This window comes from Sciurus carolinensis, chromosome 10 (genome assembly GCF_902686445.1).
Source record: "Sciurus carolinensis chromosome 10, mSciCar1.2, whole genome shotgun sequence".
Lineage (NCBI taxonomy): Eukaryota > Metazoa > Chordata > Mammalia > Rodentia > Sciuridae > Sciurus > Sciurus carolinensis.
Window position 1 is genome coordinate 137,384,224 of NC_062222.1, and position 27,435 is coordinate 137,411,658.

General features: G+C 51.1%; 1 protein-coding gene across 3 annotated transcripts in view; it reads right to left on the reverse strand.

Annotated features, from left to right (window-relative positions):
- Afap1 (actin filament associated protein 1) overlaps positions 1-27,435 on the reverse strand; it is a 134,846-nt gene that overhangs the window by 64,430 nt on the left and 42,981 nt on the right. For all 3 annotated transcript variants that reach the window (XM_047566840.1, XM_047566841.1, XM_047566842.1), the window contains 3 exons: positions 13,344-13,472; positions 11,802-11,896; positions 2,237-2,345 (listed from right to left, as the gene is read on the reverse strand). In XM_047566840.1, coding sequence (XP_047422796.1) covers positions 2,237-2,345; positions 11,802-11,896; positions 13,344-13,470 — 331 coding nt within the window. In that variant the 5' untranslated portion in view covers positions 13,471-13,472. The remainder of the gene's footprint in view (positions 1-2,236; positions 2,346-11,801; positions 11,897-13,343; positions 13,473-27,435) is intronic.

Consider the following 27,435-nt stretch of genomic DNA (forward strand, 5'->3'; position numbering starts at 1 on the left):
GGAAACCAAGAGAACAACGCCAGGAGCCTGCGGAGCCGCCGCCCGGACTCAGCCAGCGCGTGCGTGCTCACATGCCTGACTCAACGGATGAAGGTCTTTACCTTCTTTGGTCTTAAATTCTAACAGGGAAGAAACAGATAATAAACAGATGAATTCTAAAGGATGGGACTAGGTCCAAATAAAATACATTAAGAAGCAGAGCTGGTGTCTGGAGCTGCTCTCTGACTTCGGCATCAGGCCGTAATGAGAGTAGCCAAGCTTGACGCCTGGTCCCGAGCTCTGGCGTCACAGAGGGCTGCCGTATCACCCACCGGCTCCACACACAACCCCGCACAAGGCCCACGCTGAAGCAGAGGAACGGGGGCAGGGATTCCCCAGGGCAGAAGTGGTGCTCGGTAAGGGGGTGGGAGCTGCAGAGCCCTGGGAGCCATTGTGAGGACTGAGGCCGCCTCTCCTGGGTAGGGCGGACAGCCACTGGAAGGTCTGAGTACAGAAGTGACCTGCCTCATGCTTTGAATGCCCGCAGCAGAGCCCAGTCTCGGTCTAAAGACGCACAGTAACTTGCTCAACTTCCTTGCGACTCAGCGTCTTTGAGATAATCTTGTCCTTCTCTGAGCTCCTATGAGGATCAGCTGAAGGACAGGGGCAAGGCCTGTGACCCTGAACGCCCTGGGGCAGGCGCACTGCACCTGTGTTCACCGTGGCCCCGACAGGCCTCAGAAGCCAGGACCACGCCAAACACGAGCTGTATCGATGAACTTGATGCACACGTGCCCACACCCCCTGAAATCAGGAATGACATTCCAAACTAGGCTCCTGGATGGGAGAGAGGGAAGAGGGTGGGAGGAGAGGGGACGTAGCAAGCAAGAATGAAAATGAAAATGAAATCGGAGCCAAACGAAAGCACTGAGTGAGTCTGTGCTGTGTGCAAGGGTCAGGTCGCAGCACTGCCCCTCTGGGCCAGCTGCAGCCTGGCAGAGGGAAAGGCACTCTGGGAGACGACAGCACAAGGCCTGGGCCTGGAGACACTCGCTCTTGAAAGAGCCCCTGCACTCGCTGCCACTGTGGCCTTGGTCTCCAGGGACCACGCGAGGGACCAGTGCTCAGTGTCTCAAGCCTGTCGATCTACCTTTTTGGCAGGAAGAGGTTTACAGGCTGAGGAGGAAAAGGGGGACCTTTCAACATATTAGATTTCTTACTCTTCGGAACTTCCAAATTGACTGTGCCTCATGGCCAACTTGAATTTCTCAATTTGGAGCATGTGTTAGGGCTGGGGCTATAAATCAGTAGGGGTGCAGAGAGAGGACCCCAGGGAACTTGGCGTCACCTCCCAACACCAGGTTAGGCTCTGCTTTGCTGAGGTAGCCATGCCCGTTTGCTGCCAAGGAAGGGAAGGATCCGAAAACGCCAGTCCCTGAGGAGCAGAGACCTCAGGCAACGCCACGTCAACTCTGGGCTGGAGGGCGCGTCTCCTGAGGAAGAAGCCCGGGGAGGCGGCTGCACGGAGGCTCCTGCAGCGGAGACCCTGGGGTTAAAGTCAGAAAGCACTCTCACTTGTCTCAGACCCGTCTTCCATAAAAACAAGCATCCCCCAGTGGACAGACGGACACAGTTAACTCCAAGTTCTCTGAGACAGTAGACCCTGCCTGACAGATGGAGAGCAGAAATAGCGTCAACCATTCAAAACCAAGTTCCAGAAATAGTGAGAGAGGGGATTTCAGCCTTGGCACGTCACCGAATCTGAGAGCCGGGCGCTGGCAGACGTGCTCCTGAGGGTTATCAGCAGGCACCTACCAGGTCAGGAGAACAATGACTTGGGCAAAAATGTCCAGGAAGCCTGTACCCCACAAAAGAAGGAACCAACAAGCGAATGGAAGTCTGCGACCCAGGGACCTGTGACTCCATCCAGCACCACGCCTGGGAGGGACACCCTGAGCCAACTGGGAACAAGGGACAGGTGGCGCACAGGAGTGCCCCACAGGGGTCGCTTCCCTTCCGACAGAGGGACGCTTCATCTGCTGCCTCATCTCCCCAGTGCGAGGCTCCGCTCCTGAGTCACCAGGAAGCGGTGATCAGACGAAGGCACTGGCAGGCACCTCAGCCTTGCCAAAGCCCTTGTCCTTGGGTTCCCCATTCCCTCTGCCACAGGTCCGTGGTGGCGTTCCAGTGCCAGCCCCTGCGTGCCCAGCGAAGCCCTGGGCTCTGCCCACTGCTGCGAGCCGCTGGGCCCACTCACTTGACGTGATGTACTCCGGAGCTTTCCCAGGACTCAGCGGCACAGCTTCCTCGTAATAACCTTCCGGGAGCGAGCACGTCGGCAAAGGTGGAGGCCCGCTGTCAGGAGGCTGAGGGAAAAAGGAAAACTGCTCACATCTGTGACCACTGGAAGGAAATGGCCCACCAGCAGGCGTTGGCCAGCATTTCCTGCTTTTCCTTAAAAAGATTATGCCAAAAAAGAATCATCCTGCAAAGAGGCTCGGAGGTCAGCTCCTGACAGACTCCTGTGGGCACTCAGTTCCCAACACGCTGGAGCTCCACACCGGCACAGCGCCGTCTCGCCTAAGCGTACTCTGCACACGCTGCATCCCAGGCACTGAAGCCCCTTCCCCCAAATCCGGCCAGGCTGCCCCACACCCGGCCATCGGCACCTCTGCAGCTGAGGCGGTGTGCGCCCCCCATCCCTACGATCCCCACCACCCACCCTCCAAGGTGAACTGTCCTCACGGCCGCGTCACTCAGGTGAGCTCCTGGAAGGGAGGCACGAAGGGTCGACCACACCCTCAGCACGCCTGCAGTCAAAGGGTGCCAGCTACCTGGGCGCCATCCCTGAGAAAGGCTGGAAACCGGGCACTGGAAGGCGCCTGTGCTGACCAAAGCCACCCCCTCACAACAGGTCCTGACGGTGCTGAGGCCCCCCTGGACTGGAGGCTGTTGATTTTAGCCTCCAGGAGAGGTGGGAGCCCCCTCACACCTCCGAGCTCTTTCACCTCCCTTCTCTCCCTGGACTGGGCGATGACTCCCGTCCACACACCTGCTTCCTCCTCTGGATATGGTGGGAGCCTTGTTCTCTCTCACAGGTCCTTCCACCAAGAGAAGAGGCGGAGGGCGGGGAGCTGGACAGGAGCCCACCAGGCGGACACTGTGTGGTTCACATCGCACAGACGCAGACTCGGAGGCCCAGAACCGGACATGAGTACTGACTGCACTGAGCTGGGTGGCCCGCCACGCCCACAGGCAGGCACGCAGAGGCAAGGCAGCCTACAGCACCCACCGAGAAACCCCCACCCTCTGGACGAAAACACAGCTCTTCTCTCTTCCTATTCCATGTTTCTGCTCGTGCAGTACAAAGGCAGAAGGCCACTCACCAAAAGCGTTAACCTGTGGTGGCCTCTTCGCTATACGTGTCTGTGTGGCTTGGTTTTCAACACACTATATGTCACTTTTAAGTTCACTTAGAATATGAAACTGTTTTCACTACGAAATAGTATCCCTGGAATTACTCCCACAGAAGCCCTCTCCTCACTCTGGGGGCCCGGCGCAGGGTTCTGACACTTGTGCTTGTCAAGGTCAAACAGGCAGAGGGTGCAAACAGGTGCCTGGCCTGTGGGGCCAGAATGTGGGGGACCAGCTCCTCCAGAGCCTTTTCCGTGAGTCCAGTTCACTGAAATCACGGTCAATGTGACTTTGAAAGGTACCAGAGGGGGAAGGCAGGTTTCCAAAGGGGATAGAGGGGACCAGAGGACAGGCAGGAAGCAAGAGCATAAAGTGACAGGCAACGGCCAGCGTGGCTGCTGGTCCCTGCAACCTCCCTGCAGCCCATGCCCAGCCCCTGGCCTGTGAACCAGGGCACTGTTGTGACATCGCACAGATGCCTGGCACCCACTTCTCAAACCTGCCAGGGTCCCGTCACAGGCAAGGAGCCTTCCTAGCACGGGATGGGTGGCCTCCGCTCAGAGCAAGGCCTGCTGGGCTCTGCTGGGCTGCCTCTCGCACACACAGGCCTCCCCTCTCAGGGGGGCTGGCCTCGGCGAGACACGCCCAGCTGCAGCTGCTCGTGCTTCCAGCCCCACAGGCCTTCCCCTCCCACCCCACCCAAGCCTGGGCTTCTTGACTTTCTAGTTTGGGCGTCGCGAGTTCTGCCTCTTCATGGCGCGTCCCAGGAAGCAGTATTCACAGTGAGAGTGGCCACCTGCCACCTTGCTCACAGTGGCAATGGTGCTGCCAGCTCAATGCCCACCTTTTAGAAAGAGAGGCACTTTCGCATGTGCCTCTGCCACCCCAAGGAGGATGGCAATAATGGCCACACCTCCGTCACGGTGTTGTGTGGATGGGAGCAGACCGTCCCCAGTGCCGCTGCTGGCTCAGCAACACGGCCCAGGAGCCACATCGAGCCTACCTGCGCCAGACACCACTCACGACGCTGCGTGTTTCCTCTAGTCAAGAAAATGACACTGACAAGCCAGTGTTCCAACCACGATGCCACCGAAAGGAACCAGGCTGAGGAGTGAAGAACCCACTCAGGCCGCACGGGCCACACGGCGCCGGCGCGAGTGCCAGCTGCTGGCCCAGAGCTGCAGAGCAGCGGGGACTGTATCTGTGTCCCTCAGCACCGTCACTGAGGTCCTGAACACAGGAGGTACAGGCCGTGACCAGCAGTCCACCCACGGCTTCCAGGACACACGCACAAGGACCCACGCTTCCCAGGGGACATCGCGGTTCCCACCACCGCACCCCACCCAGGGCTGCTACCTGTGGTCTTCGGGGTCGGCGCCTTGCCTCTGGCCTCCCCACCATCTCCCCGCGCCTACCCCAATTTGTTATTTAGTCCTTTGCATGACAACAACCAGGAAGCAAGAGACCTGATTACAGCTGAGAAAAACTCAAGCCTGAAACTTAGGACCACTTTCCCACTTTATTCCGACACATTATAATGGTGTATCCAAATTGGTTTTCTGGTTACAGTAAATAAAATCTATTCAGGGCAAAAATTATATAATCTAAAATAAGAAAACCAGGGTTCGAGTTAATCCCCGGACACCAGCAGCACCTGAGGCACTCAGGCCTACGCCAGCTCCCCACACCTCAGGTCCCCACGCTGCTGAGGGACCAGGACTGGACAGTGGCCACTCTCACTGGATAATCAACTGCAAACATGGTTTCCGTCCCAATACCGAGAACTGAGAGGACACTCTTCTTTGCAAAATGACAGTCTTCGGCAGATCCCGCCCATCCCACTCTGGTCTCCAGTCTGCACCCCAACGCCTGAGAGGACGCTGGGGAGGCGTTGCTCGCGTTCCTCATGCCTGCTCCAGGTCTGTGTCTGCAGGACACGCAGGGACGGCCCCAGGCAGCATGCCCTCTCCCCTTCCTCCTCCACCAGGAGGGAGGCACGCAGGAAAAGCCACACACGCAGGACACCTGCAGAGAGGGGATCGAAGGTGCAGGGCTGTCGAGCTCTGGGCTTGCATGTGGGATGACCCCAGAGAGTCTAAAAAGAGGAGGAAAAAGGGACACCATGGTCCCACCACTGAGAGGACCACATCTGGCTCCACGGGCAAGTAAGTGGTGCTCCCGTTTTCAGTCCCAGCACTGGTCAGATCAGCAGCTCCGACGCTGACTGTCTGTCACGTCTTCTCAGAGGGACCCTTCATCTCATCTGCCCACAGGTAGCGAAGGTGCTGTGAAGCATGGGCGTAGCAAGGGTGAAGGGCAGCTACGGGGTGGCAGCAGACTTCGCTGTCCCCCAGAAAGTGGAATGGCAGGAGGGGATGGAGCCAGTGCTTTACGGGGACTGATTATGTCACGGAGTCGAGCGTTCTGGAGCTGGCTGGTGGTGACGGTGGCACAGCAGCGTGCGAGTGCTTAACGCCATGAGCTGCACACTCGAGACTTGTTAAGATGGCAAATTTCGCCAGGCACTGTGGTGCACACCTGTAATCTCAGCAGCTCAGGAAGCTGAAAAAGGAGGATCTTGAGTTCAAAGCCAGCCTCAGCAATGGCAAGGCACTAAGCAACTCAGTGAGACTCTATCTCTAAATAAAATACAAAATAGGGCTGGGGCCAGGACTCAGAGGTTGAGTGCCCCTGAGTTCAATCCCCAGTACCGAAAAAAAAGATGGCAAATTTCATGCTACGTACATTCTACCTCACTAACAAAAGACTTCATGGTATCTACTGGCACAAAGAAGCATCAGCTGTATGTCAGCTCTGGCACTAACGTCTCAAAGACTCAGGCTGCACCCTGCCACTCGGCAGACTGCGACCCCATGCTGCTTAACTTAGCAAGCGGAGGTGTTTCAGAAGCCGGACCTGGGACCACGTGTGCAGCACCACAGCCCTGAAGGTGTCTGCCCACTCCTTCCTCCTCCACCAGGAAGACAGGAGGCACTGGTGCTGTTTGGAAGAGGAGGAAGTGAGTCGGACGGCACCGGCCTGGACAGAGGCAAAGGGCTGCTGAGCGCCGCAGGCTGCGGCCCGTCAGCAGACATACTATCTACAGGGAGCCGCTCACTGTCGCACACACACTCTCAGCACTTGGGGCACAGGAGGGAAATCAGCTCGAGCCGTGCAACTCTCAGAGCGACTCAGAGCAAAGATCTTTTGGCAAGTAGCTCTTCCAGAAAGGGTCCGCCATGCCTCACAGGTCTTAGTCGATTGCCAGCCCCGTGGAGAGCAAGGGGCTACCACGGAGGGGCACACACACACCTGGTCTCAGGAGGAGCCATGTTTCTGCTACACACACGCCTGCCCCTCTCAGGAGCATCTCCAGACTCCCTCACCAAGCAGAAGTGTCCAGCTTGCACAGGAACAGGACACCTCGGGCCGCCAGCAGTCTGCTCCAAGGGCAACATGGGCATACTCCGACAGTCCCTGTGTCTAACAGCATCACGCATCACAGAGCTGTCCTCGCGTGTGCCTGCCCTCAAGCTGTGGCCAGCAATTCCCACCTCCTATGCAATGTGAGAAACAGAAGCACAAGGAGCAGGCCGTCTCCAGCAGCTGGAGGCTGAGCAGAGCTGAAGCAGCATGGAGACCACGCAGCTGCGTGTGCACTACCAGCCACAGTGGGGGTGAAGACAGAAGGACCGTCCATCTCTAAGGGTTTGTGCACAAGCACTATGACAGGCATGGTGCCACCTACGCAGCTGCTCCCGTGCCGCAGAGGTGTCGCGTAGGAGGTTCCCCGGGCTTGTGCGTTGCTCCTGTGCAGGTCCCAGACTTCTCTGTGCAGCCTGCCTGCCCAGCACTGCCAGTCCCCACCACGCCCAGTCCCCTGCAGTCCCAGGTGTCCCCAGTGTTCCAGAACATCCGCTTTCTTACAGGACCGTGCAGCCCATTCCCATTCCACCTCACTCCAAAGAAGCGAAGGGTCCCAAAAGTCGATTTGCCAGGAGCAGACGACCACTGGCTGGAAGCGGGTTCACCAAAGGCAGACCTCACTTCCTGGGCGGCTGGCGTGCCTGCCGAACAGCATACCCACCAAGCCACTCTTCCAACATGTAGCAGAGCTGTCTCAACCAACCACCTGACGGACTCTTGGGGCTGCCAGATGACCTCGAGGCCCTATGCAGAATGCCCTGCTGGTGTCCACAAATGCCAAACACTCACGGCCAACATGCCCTTACAAGTGCCTACGAAACAGCCCACAGACGCTGTATATCTAACGCGCCAGCTTTGTTCTTTAATTCTGTATTCCTGTAACTATTTACTTCATTATTACATAAACAAACAAAAATGAGCACAGGAGAGTTGACAATTCTCTGAGATGTTCTCAAAAGATCTGTCAAGACAAACTGAAAAAACAAGATAAGAAAAAAGGTTCTTGGTCTGTTATGATTTGGATGTGAGGTATTCCCCCAAGGCTCCGATGTGAATGCAGGGACGTTCAGAGTTAAGTGACTGGACTGTGACAGTTGTGACCTCATCAGCCTAGGCTATCTGAATGCACTGGCTGGGTGGTAAGTGTAGGCAGGTGTGTGGCTGGAGGGATGGGTCTCTGGGGTGTGTCCTGGAAGGGTGCATCTTCCCTATGGCCCTTTCCCCTCTCTGCTTCCTGACCAGTCATGAGCTGAGCAGCTTTCCTCTGCTGGGACCTTCCCCCATGATGTGCCGCCTCACCTTGGGCAACAGAGCCAGTCATCTATGTATTGAGACCTCTGAAACTGTAATTCCCAAGTAAACTTCTCCTCCTCTAAGTTGTTTTTGTCAAGTACTAGGGTCACAGCAACTCAAAAGCTGACTAACACACATGATTAGAGATTTCAGTCTATGAAGGGCAAGCTTGCTGCTTTTGGGCCTGTGGTGGGGGTGCCAGACACCTATAACAGGGAGCAAACTACTCACCCCATGGCAGGAAGCCAAAGAGCAAGAGGAGTGGTCCCACGGTGCCCTCTGGAGGTGTGACCCAAGGACCTAAGGTCTCCCACAAGGCCCCTCGTCCTAAAGATCCAAAGTCCTTCCCAAAAGCACACTCCAGGAACCAAACTTATAATACTTGGTCCTCTGGGGACATTTAACATCCAAACTGTAACACATGCTAAACTCAGATGGTGGTATAAAAGCTGGAGATTACTAATGATGTAATTATACACGTCAATTAGAAGAAAAGAAGCACAGCCCAGTGAGTAGCCCACATTCAAAGAACGCAGCTGTCAGACGTACACCAAAAACAATCACTTTACAGCGACAGCCACTCCTGGATATTGAATAAAAATGCTGATTCCCAGGTACAAAGGGCCACCAGGGAAAAACTGCCCATTGGTCAAACTGCTACTCAAAAGTTACTTATTTAAATCAAAATATTGAAAGCATATGAGTACCTTTTGGATTTTTCTCAACACTTTTGGTTAACCAGCTGCTCTTGGCACTGTGAGAAGGAGGGTTTCTCTCACACCTTCAACCAGGCCAATCTGCCACAGCCATTCAGCAGCCAAAGCCACAGCAGCCAGAGGGCAGGGGACAGTGAGGGACAAGGAGATGGGAGGAAGGAGGAGGTTGGACAGGTCAGCAGGTGGCAAGCATATTTGAGGGGAAATCTATAGAAGTGATCTGATGGGTCAGTGGTAGAAAATGTTGGCCAGTCCATAGGACCATTGGTCTGAACTGTCACTCAAACTGATACCCTGACACCTGGCCTACAGGGCAGGCCAGGAAGACAGGCTCTGAGAGGTTCCATGGCCACCACCACTGTGCTGCCCGCTTCCAGGGGTTTCTACTTCACCTGGACCTCAAGACACCTTTCCCATGTGAGATGTGATGATGAACACAGCACGCAGCATGTTGAGACCTGTCCCAGGTGGCCACAGGCTCAAGACAAGTCAAGGAAGAAAGACAAAAATAAACCAGCAGATGCAGACCTGGGCCGCCAAGAACTACCGAATTCCATCTACTTCCTCATCCTTCGGCTAAGTGATGTATCAGTAAACAGTATTAATATTGTTGAATATATACTTCTAGAGTAAAAGTTCATATTGCATCTAAAAGGAATAAATGACATAATGAAAAATAAAAAGCTAATTAGATCACAAGAGTTTGCTGCACTACTTTATCATCACTGAACACTACGCCACCACACGCTAGCAGAGCCCCATGCCTACACTGCCTACGCTGCGTCAGATGAATCCTGGCCTACACTGCCTAAGCACCCCAGGCTACACCGTCTAGACTGTGTCAGGCGCACCCCAGGCTACACCGTCTAGACTGTGTCAGGCGCACCCCAGGCTACACCGTCTAGACTGTGTCAGGCGCACCCCAGGCTACACCGTCTAGACTGTGTCAGGCGCACCCCAGGCTACACCGTCTAGACTGTGTCAGGCGCACCCCAGGCTACACCGTCTAGACTGTGTCAGGCGCACCCCAGGCTACACCGTCTAGACTGTGTCAGGCGCACCCCAGGCTACACCGTCTAGACTGTGTCAGGTGCACCCCAGGCTACACCATCCTTGCTGTGTGTCAAGTATACCACCATGTTCGCACAATGACAAAGTCCCCAAATATTTCATTTCTCAGATTTTACTCCCGCTGTTAGTTGACTTGTAACTGTGTGTCATCATCATCTTCCTGGGTTTTTTTTTGTTTTGGGGTTGTTTTTGTGGTTATTTTTTATATTGGGGATCAAATCCATGGCCTTGTGCATGCTAGGCAAGCACTCTATACTGAGCTATATCCCTGCCCCTTTTAATTTTTTTAAAGTTGCCGAAGGTGGCCTTGAACTTGCGATCCTCCTGCCTCAGCCTCCCAAGCAGCTGGGGTGATGGGTTTGCACCACTGTGCCCTGCAGGAATCTGCACTTTTAACAAGATGCCCGGGGATGTATGGCTTGGGAAGTGCTGTGCTAAATAGCAGCGGCTTGTCCAGGACTGAACACCAGTCCAGCCTACAGGGGAGCATGTGAGAGCCCTGCTGAGAGAGGCCGGATCTGGAATCAAAGGTGAGGTCATGGTCCTGCCTCTCCTAGGACGTCGGCCTTCAGCAAGCCCCACACCATCGCTGCATCTCCACCTCCCAACTCCATCTCCTCTCCGGGACGATGGCACATCCTCCACACGACAGGGGTGTTTCAGAGGTTCTGAGAGGGCAAATTGTGAAGACCAAGGAAACGACCGTGGCCCTCATCTGTGCTTTCACATTCCACAGGTTCAGCTACTTGCAGTCATTCTTGGTCCACAATATTGTGAGAAATTCCAGAAATGAACAACTCATAACTTTTGATTAACTTTTGTTATAGCACATTGTTGTAATTATTCTACTTCACCATTAGTTATTGGTGTTAAATGGCTATGCCTAATTTATAAACTAGATGATCCTGGGCATGCGTGCACAGAAAAGATCACAGCCTAGGAGCGGTGTGGCTGCGTGGGCGGCCTCGGCACCTGTGGGCCTGGGAGGCACCCTGAGGATGAGGGGTGCTGTGTATGTGAGAAGGCAATGCAGTGACATGTGAGCCATGGTGGGAAGCCAGCAAGTGCTACAAAGCTAATTGTGTGCACCTCCTAGACCCTGGTCCTCTCCAGGGCTCAGGCAGAGACAGAGGTACATGGGACATGGTCCTGCCTTCCCCTCGCTCATATCCTGGCAGGGAGAGAATTAGATGACTCATCCTAAAAGCAAATATAGAAAGAGAATTGCTAAGTATCCAATTTTGCCCTAACTTTGAATGAAAGTCTAATTTTCCTGACTAAGCAAGAACCATAAAATGCAGAAAATGCTGAAGGACACAGAATAAAACTGTGTATGAGTCTCTCCAGGTGGGGAAAAAGGCAGAGGAAGGAAGGAAGGAACCAAACAAATTTCAAACGCATAAAGTCAAACAAAATACATGTTCTGGAAAACGTTCACATTTTTCTCTCTTAAAAAAAAAAAATTGAACTCTTAATTCCAGAAGAAGCTTAGCAATGAATAGTCAAGTTCTAGGCCAAGGCATTCAGGGTTAACCCAGAAAGAAGGTCAAGTGTTTAGGCTCTGCTGACGTGTTTTGCCTGCCAAATCCTGGTTTTTCTTTGTTGTTTTGGTTTGTTTTGTTTTCTTAATCTGCAGAACAGATTCCCAAGAATCTGCAGCTCCAGTTACAAATTCCCAAGAATGTGTGGCTCTAGCGATCGGCAAAGAAACACCACCTTCCTCAGAGAAGATAAAACTCAGAGTCTACCAACAGCTATACCAGTGCTTCTGGGCTTAGACACAGGCATGCCTCAAGCAAAGCAACGCCTTTAATCTGGAACTGGGCTTCCACCACGTGCCCTGGAGCTCAAGGGCAACCAGACCTCCAGGGTTCCAGAGGTAAGTGCAAAGGTGTCACTCACCAGCCAGGGTTGAGGAATCTCTGGCAGAGGCATCTGAGGTGGTGCTGGTAGGCTGTTGGTCTCTTGCTTCTGAGCATGATCCTTCACTTCAAAACCTGTAAGAATTAACCAGAACCGCAGAGCTGAAGGAGGAGGAGCAGGAGGACTCTAGCAGCTATCCTTCCCCAAGCCCCATCTCAAACACTCTTCAAATACTAGGCTCTCTAATCTCTTAAACAATCCTGCAAGGCAGGCACATCCTTCTCCATTTTACAAGAACTTATGGGGAGAGAAGAGAAGAGGAGGGGAGAGAAGGGGAGGGGAAAAAAAGGGGAAGGGAGGGAAGAGGGAACTCTACCACTGAAAATTTTTTAAAAAATCAATGGATGGGTTTTTAAAAATTAAAGAGCTGAAGGAAGTATTAGTGAAGTGGAAAATATCAGAAGATGCATCCCGAAGGGAGCACGTGACACAGGGTGGGAACTGTGTGGGGACCCACCATCAGCCAGGGCCACACCACTCATGTTCTGTAAGTAGAGACCCACACCTTCCTGACTGGAGGCGAGATCTGATCGCCACGCCGTGGCTTCACAGGCCAGACACCAACACACAGCACACCTGAAACAGGTGACGCGCTGGTCTGTGCACACATCTCAAAAAGGAAGCATAAAGGAAAACCTCCCATATCTCCTCCAGCTCTGGACCTCCAGAATTCTAACACGGTGTCCTCAGGAGGGCCCCTGCCACTTCCCTCACTGACCTCGTGGGATTCTCCTCTTCAGTGCTCTCCTAACACTGCAGTGTTCTATAACAGCCTGCAGGCCTCCTGGGTCGCTGTTTTTCTGTCTTACCCATTTTCACAAGAGTCCACACAGTCCCCAGGCCTGAGGCTGCTAGCCGAGAGGGGCCAGCCTGCAGTCCTGGCCCTGGGCTGGCATCTGGGGACGTGGATCTCAGGAGTTCCCTTTCTGGCAAGGGTAGTTATGGTGCCTAAGCTGCTCATGCAAACAGTAGGGCTTATGCTACACACCTGACTTCCTGAGACTCTGGAGTTCTGGCACATGCTGGAGGGGGCCTACACGCATGGGCACTGAGTCTCTATGCTGCTTCCCCAAGGAAACAGCACACAGGCTGCTGCACTTGTGTTGTCCAGGAAGAGCCCAAGTGACCCTCACAGGAGGGGGAGCACACACAAGCCCATGTGTGGGTTCCCCGGGCTCTGAGGAGGTCTTTCCCCTCCCTCAGACAGAGCTATGTCCTGGGCACGAGCAAGTACAACTATGTGCGAGTCCTAAGTGTCCTTCTAGCTAATGTCAGGGTGCTCTGGGGGACTCCAGCACACGCGTGATTCCACTGGCTCCTGGAGGCTTAATATTTCTATACCTAGAGGTTAGAAAGAGTTTGTGCCAGGTGCCATAGATAAATAACTTGGGAAAACTTGGTGAATAAACAACTTCATAGGTTAGTGGACAAGTGAATACGCCTCAGAAGGAAGGCAGAATTAAAGGTGGCGTGGGAGCCAGGAGCCTGGGAAGAGAGGGCAGGGAGGTCTGGCTGTGACACCTTTGGGTGACTGGATCCTCAGCAGGATGTTGGTCAGCGCGGCCTTCTTCTCCCTGACAGTCGCGGTGAGATATTCATGGTCCAGGAGTTCCAGAAAGAGGCGAAGCTCTACTATTAACTCTTCCATGGCTGAAAGTGAAGGAGAGGGCAGGAAGAGTCTCATTAGGCCTGTTGATCTGCAAATGGCAAGCAGGAAGCTAAGTTCAGCGTGCCCGGTCCCTGAACGGAGCGCTCCAACGTGACAAGCGCGTGCACTACACCAGGGACGAGAGCCGTGCACCATCACTCCTCTACTTTTGCTTTCAGGCACCAAAACTCAGTGAGGAGAAGTGCCACAGCCAGCTGCCGAGAGATGGGGTCGTAAGCAAAAGCCCAGGACGCTGGCATGGGTGTCAGCACGTGACATTAAGTCTCCATGCCGAGAGGGAGGTGGGAGGCCGAAATACCAGTGTCCAAACGAGCAGGGCATGCTCCAGAGACACACGGCCTCGGCACCGGGCACCAGCGGGTGGCAGATGCCCACGAGGGGCCCACCAGGCCCTTCCTCTGATGACACAAGCCTGGAAGAGGGACTGACACCAGCCTCTGTGACTCAGGGCGTGAACCTGGGGAACCGCAAGCCCGCCTGGGGCCTCGAGGTCCACACTCTTTCCTAACACTCAGGCTTTTCCCACCTCTTCTGCCAACCTGAGGGCAAAGGGCAAAAGCACTGGTGCCAACCATGCCAGCACCCACAGGACTCCCTGTAGGTGAACAAGGGCCACCCTCAGGTGTCCTTGACCTGTACTTGATGCTGACCATGTAGTAAAACCACTGCTTGTACTGAGCCTCAAACCTTAAGGTCACCCCCTTTCCCATCCTTTGAGACAAGTGACGCTTCTGCGGACAGAAGCAGCTGGTCTCTGGACAACTTGGGGAGCAACTGGCGGAACTGGGAGCCCCTTACATACTGCCTTCACGTGGCGTCATCTGGCCTGGAAGAAGGAACGGCAGGCCAGCTAGGACCATCGAGACGAGCACCTGTACCGAGAGCCTGTTCTCTTGAGGTCAGGAGTGTTGGTGCAGGTGTTGACAATGTCGTCTGCCTGTGCAAGACCTCACAGATGTGACATCGTCACAGGTCGAGAGAAGACCCACCAGGAGTACGAGGCGACTACAGGGCTCCTGGTGGGGAGAGCAGGCCCGGGCTCCGCCTGGCAACCAGCCTTTGGCTGTCCCGCCCTGGCGTGTCAGAATCTCCATTTTCTGCAAAGGCTCTGGAAGTTTCTCTTCCCAACCACTCCTCCGAGCGGGCAGGGCTTCTCCAGGCACACCCACTATGACGGGACTCAGGACCGTGTGGGTGAGGGAGGGAACCTGAGACGGCAGGTGTCTCTACTAAGCCAGGTGCAAACCTGCTCCGAAGCCTGAGCCATGTCGCCCTTCTCACCTTGCTTTGTCAAATGCAGCTGCTTGTCATAAACGTATCACACGTGTGTTACCATGAAATGGCTGACTGACAGAGCTCAGTGAGCTCATCGACATTTGCCAGTTTTAAACTACAACATGACAGATGTCCATTTATTCACCCACACAAATAAAAGCTAATGCGCCTGGGACTTGCTGACGTAGGCAGCTATTTTCGTTTTCTCATTCATTCACTCATTCAGCAAACATCCTTTGTCAGAGGCACAAGTCATGCATCTCGACCGAGGAAAACATGATAAAAATGATTCACACAAACACCTACCAAAGAGTTACAATGGTCCATTATGCCACGTATGCTTTACCATATAAAAAAGAAAATCACTGCTGTCCAAAAAATGCCTGCTAAAAGCAAGGCTCCCACCTCACAGTATCAAAGACCAGACGAGGGTCACAGAGTGCATTGCCCAACTCGGGTTCTGAGGGTGCCCCACTGAGCACTCTGTGCAGACCTCTGCCAAGGCTGGGATTTTGACTTACCCATCTGAGACAGGTGTGCCCAGCCCACACGCTTCTCCTTGGAGAACAGCACCTGACAAGACCCTGCACATCACCTCCCGCACGGCGGCTAGAACACACTGCACCATCCTAACCAAGCAGCCAGTCAGATTCTCCTTCCTGTATATTCTGCCAGGGAACCAAGAAATGCCAGTCAAGTCAGGTCCGTGGAGCAGAGCGAGCACGCATATGCCAAGATGAACGCAAGATGAGCGCCACCCCAGGAGGAGAGATGCCGCAGACAGCTCGGAAGTCAGCGTGCTCGGAACCAGAAACCCGTGAGAGGAAGAGTCAGACGACACGCTGGCTGGACTCCTGAGACTTTCCAGCCCCACTTTTAGTTACCTAGGAAACTGAGAGGTGCTTGAGTTTCATTAAGATACTTATCTCCTTCTAGTAAATTTTCATTTCATCTTTTTATTAAGCAAATATGTAGTTTCTGTTGACCTGATACTGCCACCAAAAGACACTCAGAACCAGCCGTAGCACCTCAGGATGCAAACCATCTCCACATCAGAGAGCCTCGATGGTTAAAGTCCCTGGGTTGGGGGACTCCAAGGACTGGATAAGCCGCCTTCACGCTGCGCAGTTCCTTCAATACTTGTCCTCTGCCCCGCCTTCCAAGCAGACACCCCCAACTGGCTCCTCCTTACCCGAGCCTTCCAACACCGCGCATCTTTACCAGCTGCATTAGCAACTGGATACTTGAGAGCTCAAGATTTATTTGGGTTTTGTGGTGTCAGTCAGCCAACTGTCTGAGCGCAGGTTTCACGCTTTGCTCATCTCCGACTCCCTCCTGCAGCCACCAGCACAATCGGCACAAGAAAGCATGCAAAGGTCCTGGACAGAGAACTGGCATTTCCTGAGAGATGAAGCCAGAATTAAAGATAGGCAGTTAGTGCAGAATAGGTGATCAGGTTGAATCTAGAAAATGGAGGCGGATCTGAGTCTGGAAAGTTGGAAACTGGCCTGGGAGACTGGAATGTTCATGTCTCCAGAGTCCTTGGATACCACCCCTCCCAAAAAAGGTTGTTCCTGAAGCACCTCCTGAGCAGACAGCTACTGATCCACGCCCTCCCTTCCAGCCCACCAGCTCACCCTCTGGCCTCCCACCGACATCTCCCAGTCACTATGCAGCATGGGGGACATGAACAAGACAAGGGAGAGGAGAGCAGGAGAACAAAGGAAGCTTTAGATGTGTAAAAGGGACAGGACGTCCTTGTCCCACGGAATCCGCCTTCGGGTCCCCTTCTTCCACCAGAAGGAGTCCATTTCACTGTCCTTTTTTTTTTTTTTTTTTTTTTTTTTGGGTGCTGGGGATTGAACCCAGGGCCTCATGCTTGCAAGGCAAGCGTTCTACCAACTGAGCTGTCTCCCCAGCCCCCATTTCACTGTCCTTCAATAAAGCTTCTTACTTTCTACTCTGTGCTTGCCTCGGCGTGCTTCTCAGTGTTGAGGAAGCAGGATTTACCGAGGTGATGAAAACCAGGGTATCAGAGCCGTGGTGTGAAGCTCTGTGTGATCCACCAGGAGGCACCTGTGCTGCCCGGCTCAGAGTGGGCATACATGCAGCTGGAGTCAGGGTCACAGGCGCTTCAGAGCACAGCACTTCAGAGGGCGCCATGGCAACGTCTGCAGGCTGCAGAGACTTGGCAGAGGCCGGGAGTGCCAAGCAGTCCCCACCTCCGGGGAGCATCCTGGTCAGCAAGCGGCAAGGCGGATGACAGCAGTGACCCCTAGGCACACGGGAGAAGGCTGTCCCAGAACACGTCTGGGCTGACCTCCCCTGAACGCCCAGACTCCTGGCTGATGGGCCTGTCCCCTAGGTGTAGGCGGTAGCTGGTGACGGGCAGTGAAATGCAAGGCCATGGCTTCTCTTTAAGTTACTTTCAAAGTTTTCTTTAAGGCAAACAAATAATTGAATAACTTGTAGAAAAACAACAGGTAATCAGGTGGAAGCAAGGGAGCCAACCGAGAAATACATCAAGAAGGAATGATCAGTGGGGCTCAGTCCCGGCAGGGTCTGTTGGGGTCACTGTACAGTGAGGACTTACGGCCACAGGTTCTCAATGCATTTCAGAGAAGAAACTTCTTGAGTAGCGCAGGCGCACTACGGTGAGTTCTGTGCAGACGCTCAACCAGCACCCACATCAGCATGGACTGACTTGCAGATTAAGCCCCCTGAATGGGATGGCCACTGCGACAGCTCCACAGAGGACCCACAAGGGCCAGAAACTCCACCACCCAACATGAAGGAGGAGCAGAACCCTGGCTTGGTGAAGACGGACAAGGTGGCATGAAACAGCAGTAGACTCGGGAGCAGCTCTGTTCCCTTTGTCATCCTCGCTGGAGACGACCGGCTCCCCCTCTTGAGAGTGCTCCTTGCTTGAGCCTCACTTTCCTTCCACTTATAATAAAGCTCTCCCACGTGGCTTTTCATGTCCAACTTCAACCTTTCTTCTGTTGGGACACAGGACTGAGACTTGGAGCTTCAGCTCCCCACTCTCCTATGACAGGGAACTGGCTCAGGACCAGGAGGGCAGTCATGGCCCAAGAGGCGCAGGGCAACCCAGGGAGTGCCATGCTTGCTGAGGGCCACTCCCTGCCTTGGCTGCGAGACACACGTTATTTCGCCATTTACAGAGGGAGAAATCGAGGCTGAGAAAGATTCCACCCTTGCCTAAGTTCCCTCGGTCAAAGTCAAGAGCCTGAACGAGGACTAGAACAGAGCGTGCTTGGTTTCAACACTACAGCTTCCTGGCCATGACAGCGACTCTCCAAGTGTCACTCACAGTGGACAAGGACACTAACTCCGCCAAGACGGCATTTGAATACCCATCTCCACAACAGGGACAGGCATCGGCACAGCGACACCCTTCAAGACCACTGCTCACTGCACCTCATGCCTCTGTTGCCTGAACCCCTCCAACGCCAGAAACCAGGGGTCAGTTGGAAGGAGAGCTGTGCGTGACCCATCCAAGTCCCCCACTTCACCAGTGGGAAACGGGCTGGGGACTGAGGAGGCTGCTGAGGCACCAGCAGCCCAGGGCTCTGCGAGAGGGCTCTGCCTGCAGAACAGCAGCTAGTTAGGTTCTCGTAGTAGAATGCTTATTTGATCCTTACAATTTTATTACAGATGGCAGAAAGGACCTTAGGAAAGGGGAGCAACTGGTCCGAGGCAGCAGGCTCAGAATGGGCAGATCTGCACGGGAGCCCTCTCTGGTCCAACACCCCAGTCAGACACCTGCCACCCTATGCTGCACTCAGACTGGGGTCAGGAGCACAGAGTAACTGACTTCCAGGAAAAGTACCTTCCCCAAAGCCCATACCAAAGAGAAGATGTGCCCCTGAACTCTCCCAAGGCACCGGGAAGCCACCCACCAGGGGTTCTGGATGTGCTCCGTGTATCTGAGCAGCGAGCCCTTCTCCCCTAGCCAGAGCCCCCTCAGTCTCCCAAACTGACGCGTGTCCTCCACAGTCCCAAACAAGAAGAGAACAAGTGAAAGCCAGAGAAGAAAAGAAAAAGAGGCCAGCACACCTGCCATGCAATCAGCCCCTTCACCACTCAGAGCCAATCTGTGGCTCAGGCTCGGCAGCAAATTCATTTATTTCAACAAAATGAATGAGTCACAATTCAAAGAACTCAAAACCCACTTTAAAGAAGTGTTATTTATGTACATTAATGACCGACCACAGATTTGAAAACCAGAAGGGACCCTGGAGTCCGTACCCTATTCCACAGGTGCAGGGGCTGAGGCAGAACCAGGCCCCAGGACCCAGCATGAGCCAGGTTCCCTGCTCTGTCCGGCACTGTGCTCCTCCCACACCTCCAGCAAGAGCCAGGACACCACACCACTCTTTTGAACACAGAGAAACCTAGCTACCCTACAAACACGAGGGAAAAGCCCACCATCCTGACTCTGAGAAGATGCGACTGAGTGCCAGGTTTACGTCTGCACGCTGCCCTGGTGACAGGCTCTCGGGTGCCGATGGATCCACACGTCAAGTGCCTTGTGCAACCAGGAGGGCTGCTGGTGCCTTTTAACTGGCTGCGTTTTCACACAGGCTGCTTCCCAGACAGCTCTTCCTTCACACTCCATTCCTCCAGCATCTACTGTCTAGTCCAGTGTCTGCCTCCCCCTGACCTATGGCCTCTGCGCTCCCTGTGCTGTCCACCTGCCTGTCCCGGCTGGCACTCCCCTGCCAACCACCACGGGCCTTCTCATCTGGGAGCCTCTGGCACCAACTACACCAGTCACTGAACCCAGGCTCACCTCCCTGGCTCCTCACTGCACCCTGGCTCCAGCCAGCACTCTGTAGAAGAGCCCGCTGGTCTCTGATCTTGTCCTGAGCCCTCCTTCCTGGGATCCCCTCCAGCCCTCTTCACCTCCCGGGTTCCTTAGGAAGCCCAGGCTTCCAGGGCACGGGGCCTGCATTCACACCCCAGCCCTGGGGCTTCCTAGCTGTGTGACCATGGGTAAACAAGCCAGCTCCCCCAAATTATCTCCCCCTTAAAACAGGCCGGTTGTTAAGAATCTCAGCCCTGTAGTAAGGGCTCAATGTCATATGCATACAGAAACAAGCACTTCGTCAGTGGTACCTATTATCTGTCATTTGCATGTTTTCGTCTTAGCAAACTCACTGTAAGACCTGGGATCCCAGAGTGCGCCAAGTGCAGAACCCATGTCTCCCTGCCTTCTGAGTCCACGGAGTCCCACGGTCTCCACAGCAGGGCAGTGCAGGGAAGACTGCTCTACACAACCCTTTGCAAATACATTTTTTTCTTTTTTTTAAAAGACCTTTATTTGATTTATTTATTTTTACGTGGTGCTGAGGATTGAACCCATGCCTCACATGTGCGAGGCAAGTGAGCTACAACCCTAGTCCTTGAAATGAGGTAAAATAGGTCATTTCATAGAAAAATTCACCAAATTGTTTTAGAGTATTTACATAGATCAGTTTTCACACAGGAAGTAGAAAAAGTTATCAAGGAATTGCCCTACAAAAAAGAACCAAATCCAGACAGTTTTACAGGGAGATTCTGCAAAACCCAAACACCAAGGTCACTACAGAAACTGCTTCAGAGGATAGATACAATAAAAAATTTCTGAAGTCTTTCTCTTTTTGAAGAAAATATAAAAATGATGCCTTAACCTGAAGGCAATAACACGAAAAAGAAAATCAAAAACCAACCTCACTTATAAATACAATGCAAAAATTCTAAACAAACACGACAAATGGAAACCTACAAAATATATCCTATATTAACATGACCTCGTGAGCAAATGGGGTTCACTGCAGGGGCGCCAGGAGGCCCGACACTGGTGAGCCTACTTACAGAGTCCACCAAAGCAACACATGCAATCAGGGATCATGCAATTCCCTCCACGGACCACACAAACCCCCCTGACAGAATCCAATGCCTTCCAATATTCTTCAAAGGTAAGACTGGCACTGATAAGATACTTCCCAGCTTGATCGAATATGTATACAAACATTAACATTTAAAAAAAAAGAGAGAGAGAGAGAAACAGGACATGTTCATGAGGAAACACCTCAGGGGTCCCAGGAAGAAGACCAAGGGGAGGAGACCTACTTCCTCCTCACCTCCAACACCACGTTGCCGGTACGGCCTGAGTGCACCTACCAGACATGCCAGGGCCTGGAAGTACTTTTCCAAATTTCTCAGCTCAGGAAATATGTGTATAGACTTCAACAATTAAGCACACCTAATCAAAAAATCCAAAATCTGAAACTCAGAAGGTATGGATGTTGGAGCATTTTGAATTTTCTATTTTCAGACTGGGGTGCTCCGTTTATATTAGCTAATGACATTAGAAAAGAAGACAGTTAGGACCTCAAAAAGAAAAATAAAAAATAAAATCATTTGCAGCTAATGTTAAAGTATACCTGGGGAACCAAGAAAATCAATAACAAAACCAAAAAAGATAACGAAAATTTTCAAAAAGTAGCAGAAAATGTGAAAACGATAGTAGTCTATGTCCACAGTCTATCAAACAGACAGCTTGAAGGAATAATGGGAGATTCTATTTATAAAGCAATAAAAAGCCTTTGGGTGGGAAACATAAAGCCAAAGAGATGTCAGTTCTCCCCAAGCCAACAAATGCAGTCAATGCAATTCCAATAAATACACCAGCAAGTTCTGCTTCATTTTGTTTTATTTCTGGAACTAAACAAATTGATTTTGAGGTTCATATGGGAATAGGAACCAGGGAATCCTAAGGGCAGTGAAGTGGACCCAGTCCTCAGTCCCTTGGAGTGACCTCAAGTTCTCCCGTAGTAACAGCACGGCACTGGTGTGCACTCCAGTGGGGCTGGCAGAAGGGAAGACAAAGCCAGAAAGGGACCCAAGTGCGTGTGGAGACGCAGTGTGTGAAAAAAACAGTGCCTCAAAAATCAATGAAATCGACGTCAGCTTCACAGTGGGGGCTAGTAGCCCCAAAGGGCAGCCACTAAGGAAAAAGATAAAATCCCATCAAGAGATGATCAGATAAAGAAAACGTGACACATATACACAAAGGAGTTCCATCATGTCATTTGCAGGAAAATGGACAGAACTGGAGACCATAAATTTTCAGCGAAATAAGTCAGACCCAGAGAGAAAAGTATGCTGTTTTCTCTCATCTGTGGAAGGCGGAGGGGAAACAATGGATGCCCTGAAGATAGGGAGACCATCAGAGTGGAGGGAAGAGTGGATCCACGTGTAGGATCCAGGTGATTCTTACGTATGTGGACTACAGTGCCATGAAACCCGCCATTCTGTATAACTGAGATGCACCAATAAGAAGTCCCCACTGCTGTCCTCCATGTCTGTGACATAATTCATGATTTAAACACTACTGCTAATACATAACTCTTACTATGAAAAGAGATAAAATTGAATACATAACTTACATAACGTGCTGGGGAAAAAAACAAAGATACCTGAGAATCTAAACATAAACCATGAAACACCCAAGTCCTGGAAGAAATGGGAGATGAATTCTTCCACAATCTGTGTGAGGAAAGATGGACCGGCTCGGCTCAGTCACACGTGAGGAGAAGCGGATCGCCCTCCCACAGAATAGGAAGAGGTCTGCGGCACTCCAACACCCACCTGGGCCCGCCCTGCCTCCAGCAGGGGTGAGGCCCTGAGCCACCTGCTTGTCAGAGGTCCTCCTCCTGAGAGCTGCAACTTCCAAGGACTCTCCCAGCCCATCAGAACCTTAGCTCGCGAGCCCTGGCTAGTTTCCAAGGTCCACCTCTTCCCACTCCTGCTGGGCCGCACCTTGGCGGATCTGAACACCTCTGTCCACCCATCCTGCTGGCCTGCCCACAGCCCCGCACATGCTGCAGTCTGCCTGTGTGGGCCCTGCCTGTCCCTAGCACATGCTGTGACCACCTCTTCTCCCTGGCTCTCCATGGCGCCGGGAGTCACGACCACCTCTGGTCTGCCCTCAGTCAGATTCCCATGCTGCACTGTGCTGAGGGCCCACGTCTAGCTCCTCACCGGGCAGAGGCAGACAGGGACCCCCGCCTGGCATGCCATATATGTGTGGCGAATTAATTCACTTCCGTGTGGCTAGTTCTCCATAACACAAAATCCCTGGGGTTTGTCTTAAGAGAAGACCGCAGAAGGGACGGATTGTCCTCTCACAGTAACTGTGTTCCGTGACACTCTTAGAACATGCATGTGAAAAAGATCGACTCCGGCAAGTTCCTTTTCTCAAGCAGTTGGCCACCACCTGTCCAACCTTCCTGATGAACAGCTCAGGCATGTGCTCGTGGGGCACAGAACCATGTGAGCTAGGTGGCCGAGGCCCAAGTCAGCGTTGCATATTTTCCCTTATAGGGTTACAGTCCAGGCTCCCCCGCAGGCGCTTCCAAATATTTCCACAGGCCTCTGCAGATAATCTATGGTTAACATTTTTTTCAGCGCTAGGGATCTGCAGATAATCTAAATGCTTAAAGGTTGATCAAGAAATCTCAGAAATGCAACCTAGCTTTAGATGCTGTCTGGGTGGGAAGCTCCCCCTAGGGCTGCGAAGAGGTTCTTTTAAAATGGAGATACCACTGCCTGAAAGATCAGAGAACTCTGAGTACAGGTCACTCTACTTTTCTGGCTTCTAGTTCTCTAATCTGTGAAGTGGGGACAAAAGGGGCTATCTGCCTGGCAGCCTGCAGAGAAGACCCCAGGCTGAGCCAAGAGCCTGGGGCTCCATGCCCATCAGCATGAAGGGAACTGCACCTGAAGAGAGCAGGCACCATCCACTCTCCAGGAGGTCCCAGCATGGAGGCAAGCTGACCTTCCAAGATCCACCAGCATCCCAAGGAAAGGGAAGGGAGAGTCCTAGGATGAAAGGGAGAAAGAACTCCAGTGATAAAGTACTGTCTTATTTGAATTATTGAGCATGCAGGGAGTTTGGGATGTACAGGACATCTCCAGGAAAAATTCCAGGCTCAAGGACAGGGAAGAAAAATGGAAAGCAAAGGCCCTTCCCATGTCTGAGTCATACTGTAAAAATCTGTGACAGGCCCTATTTTAATTTCTAAAAGGTTAGATCTGATAGTTCTTTTGTCCCCTACCTGTAGGGATTTAATACCTGGTAAAAAAAAAGCTATAAAATCCTCGTTTCCTGTCTGTTTTGGGTGTATCTGTGCACACCTGAGTATTGTATGTTGTGTCTACATATGTGCCTATGTCTATATCATTTACATGGTACCAAACTAAGCATATAGATAAATAAGTAAAAAGGAAGGAAGGAAGGGAGACAGGAAAGAAGAAGCTAGCTGAATGGATCCAAATGCCTGTTCATGTGAAACTGGTTACATAGGTAGGAGTAAAGATGTCAAAGAGTACTAACCCACAATTTTTCTAGGTAGCCTGCAATCAAAAAACCATGACTTCTACGTCCTTTGCTTTTAAGATTTTCCTTTGGCAGGAATAACTAAGGATGTAAACAAATTGTAGAAGGTTTTTTGGAAAGTAGATCTCAAAATTCATGTATATAATTAAGTTGGCTATAATCAGCAGGTCAGTTAAAGTCAGTTAAGGGATTCTTCCCCCTAAGGTTAACCTTTAATATGCTCATTATGTTTAGAAACAACAAGGACTTCTTAAAGCATTGATCTGCTCTTATCTATCAAGACAATTTCTTGTGTCTGTTAAGTTTTATTACTTAGAGAAATTAAGTCTTATAGGAATTAGGGTTTGTACCTATATTAAAGTCTTAAATGATTACATAGTAACTAGTTAAATAAACAACTGTTATGTATACATCTAAGAACTGTTTGAGCCTTGTCTAAGTTTTTTTATTGCTGTTGTTTTTTGTTTGTTTGTTTGTTTGTTTTTTGTGGTGCTAGGGATTGAACCCAGGGCCTTGTGCTTATAAGGCAAGCACTGTACCAACTGAGCTATGTCCCCAGCCCTTGTCTAAGTTTTAATGCAAAAGTTAAACTTAGTTAATAAGGACATCTGTGTAATTGTGACCCCAACCATTACTGGCTTCTCTGTACATTAGACGTATTCATGTTCTTGAAATGTACAAGCCTTTACAAATGTAAAGCTTAGGAGAGCATTTTGCCAAGTTGGTGTTCTCCAAACTAAAATTGTACCAACAGTCTCCTTTAGATTTATATAGAAATAACCAATTTGGTTGGTATTTATGTCATTTAACGTTTTATAACTGAATAAAGATAAGCTGTTATCAATAAGTTTTACACATATTTGTGTTACACTTTACATTGGGATGGGAATTTAAATATATTATTGGAAGGTAATAAGGAGAGTTTAAGTTAAGAGCTCTCTTAGCCTTTCTGTTGATTCATCTTTCAGATGCAATGTTGTATTATGTTAGCTGATATTCAGATAGATTCAGGAAATGAGAGAACTCTGTACAATGATATTTTAGAAAGAGGCAAAGATCAACCTTAGAAATAAAGCGCTTTACCTAAAATTTATCAAGATACCAACCTCACCTGAGATAAGACTCTGCCTTTCACCCTACTCCATGTTAGGATGGCTCCAAAGTAGTCCAGAATTAAACATATTTAAAGTTATGTTCAAAAGATAGATTTTTGTTATAAGGATTACTATGATCTTGAAATAAACAAGGAATATAATACATAACTAAAAGGTTTGGGATTGTATAAATTATGTTTCTTGGTTCATAGCTATCATACAAACTGAATATGTATTGCTCTTGTTAATTTCATTTTGTATTTTTCTTGCAAAACTTTATAACTATTGCCTGTTAGTGTTTTGCAGAAGTACTGCTTCTAATAGGACAACCTGAATTAATGTGAGACAAGAAGTCATCACCTACAGGACAGAGAGGGTATAAAGCTGACTTCCAGTACTAATACTGACCCCAATTAAATGGAAGGGATAACTATAAAATTATAGACATTGAAGTAAAAACCTAGTATTACTACTTTAAAACTGGTGAAACTTGCCTGCTGGATGTTTAAAACCAAAACCTGGAGACCAAAGTCAAGGAAGTAAAAGAGCTAAGGGAAAAAAAAAAACAAAACAGTCAATATTCCGGCCCTTGCCCTCTGAGGTCAGTCAAAACTCAGGGAACAACAGGAATTCTCTAAGTGCCTTGCAACTCCAGAGTCATCTGACATCCCAATCAGGGGATCAAGAGGACCCTAGAGAACAGTATGCCAACCAGTGCACATTCTGCAAGAGAGTCATTAGAGAGGGAAAGGTCCCTGATTTTTCTAATGGAAGTCACATGTGGTCAGCGAGACTCTGACCCTTCCTAGCAGACAGCACAACTGAGAGGAAAAGCCGGGAATCTTCTCACAGGTTCCTAAGAGTGATCCCTGACAAACCTCAGCCGACTCTTAATAGTAGATAGAAAAAAAGGTCGATTTTGACCAACATGGTCTTAAACACCTGGCAGAAGAGTATCACCAAAGCACAGTTGTACGCAAACATTCAAAAGATAAGACAATGACTCTTTTACCCGAGATGTCAGTCCTCCCAAAAGTAAGAAAAACTGGGAGGTAATACGGGAAGGGTCTTCATACAGTTTGCTCTGAGTCAATTAGAGACCTATCTGTGCTTTTTTTTTTTTTTTTGTGGTATGATTATTATGAGCTGCTGCTCAGACTCGCCTTCTAGAGTTTGCAATTCATCACTTCCAGCCTGGCAGCTTGATTTTAATCAAGACCTAGAAAGAAGATGCTTAGTCAGCTTTTTGCTGCTGTGAATAAAGGATCCAACAAGAACAACTATAGAGAAGGAAGAGTTTATTTGAGGGCTCATGGATTCAGAGGTCTCAGTCCACAGAAGGCCCACTGCACTCCTCAGGGCTCAAGGTGAGGCTGAACATCATGGCAGGAGAGTTTGGTGGAGGGAAACAGCTCACAATATGGTGATCAGGAAGCAGAGAGAGAGACTCCCCTCTCCAGAAAAAAACATACACCTTAAAACCACACCCCAAGTCCCACCTCCTCCAGCCTCACCCACCACTTCAGTTGCCACTCAGTTAACCCCATCAGGGAATTAAATAGCTGATTGGATCAAGACTCTCACCACCCAATCACTTCTCCTCTGAGCCTTCTTGCGTTGTCTCACTCATGAGCTTCTAGGGGACACTCACCTCCACACCATGATGGAGGACAAGCTCCAACCGAGCTGGAGAGGACCTGACGTGCTCCTCATTGCCAGGATGGCTGTCCGATCTGCTGTAAAGGGGAGAACTCATGACCATGGGCAGTTTCCACCTCAATAAATTAGCATATCTAGGAGGGATGGTAATGTCAAAGGACACAGATGAAAATGAGATCGAAGGGTATAAAAAGAAAAGGGGGACTTGGGAGAAACAGAAGGTCCAGTGGTCCATTTTCAGCATATGGTGTTTAGCTTTAACTGGGATGTGAGATCCAGGCACAGCCATTTTAACCACAGCCCATTCCTTTACCTGCCTCAGTATTAAACCAGTCGGTCCTGTAGACTGTAGCCCTGAGCTCCTCCTATCAGAGCAAGGGCAGAATCCGGGCTGCCCGCCCTGGGCACTGCTCACCAGCACCCCTGCTGCAGGGGCGAAGTCTGCCTTGCCGAGCTTCCCACCCAGCCTGTGTTTGGTTCCTTGCTGCACCTGGTATTTCTAATGCTACA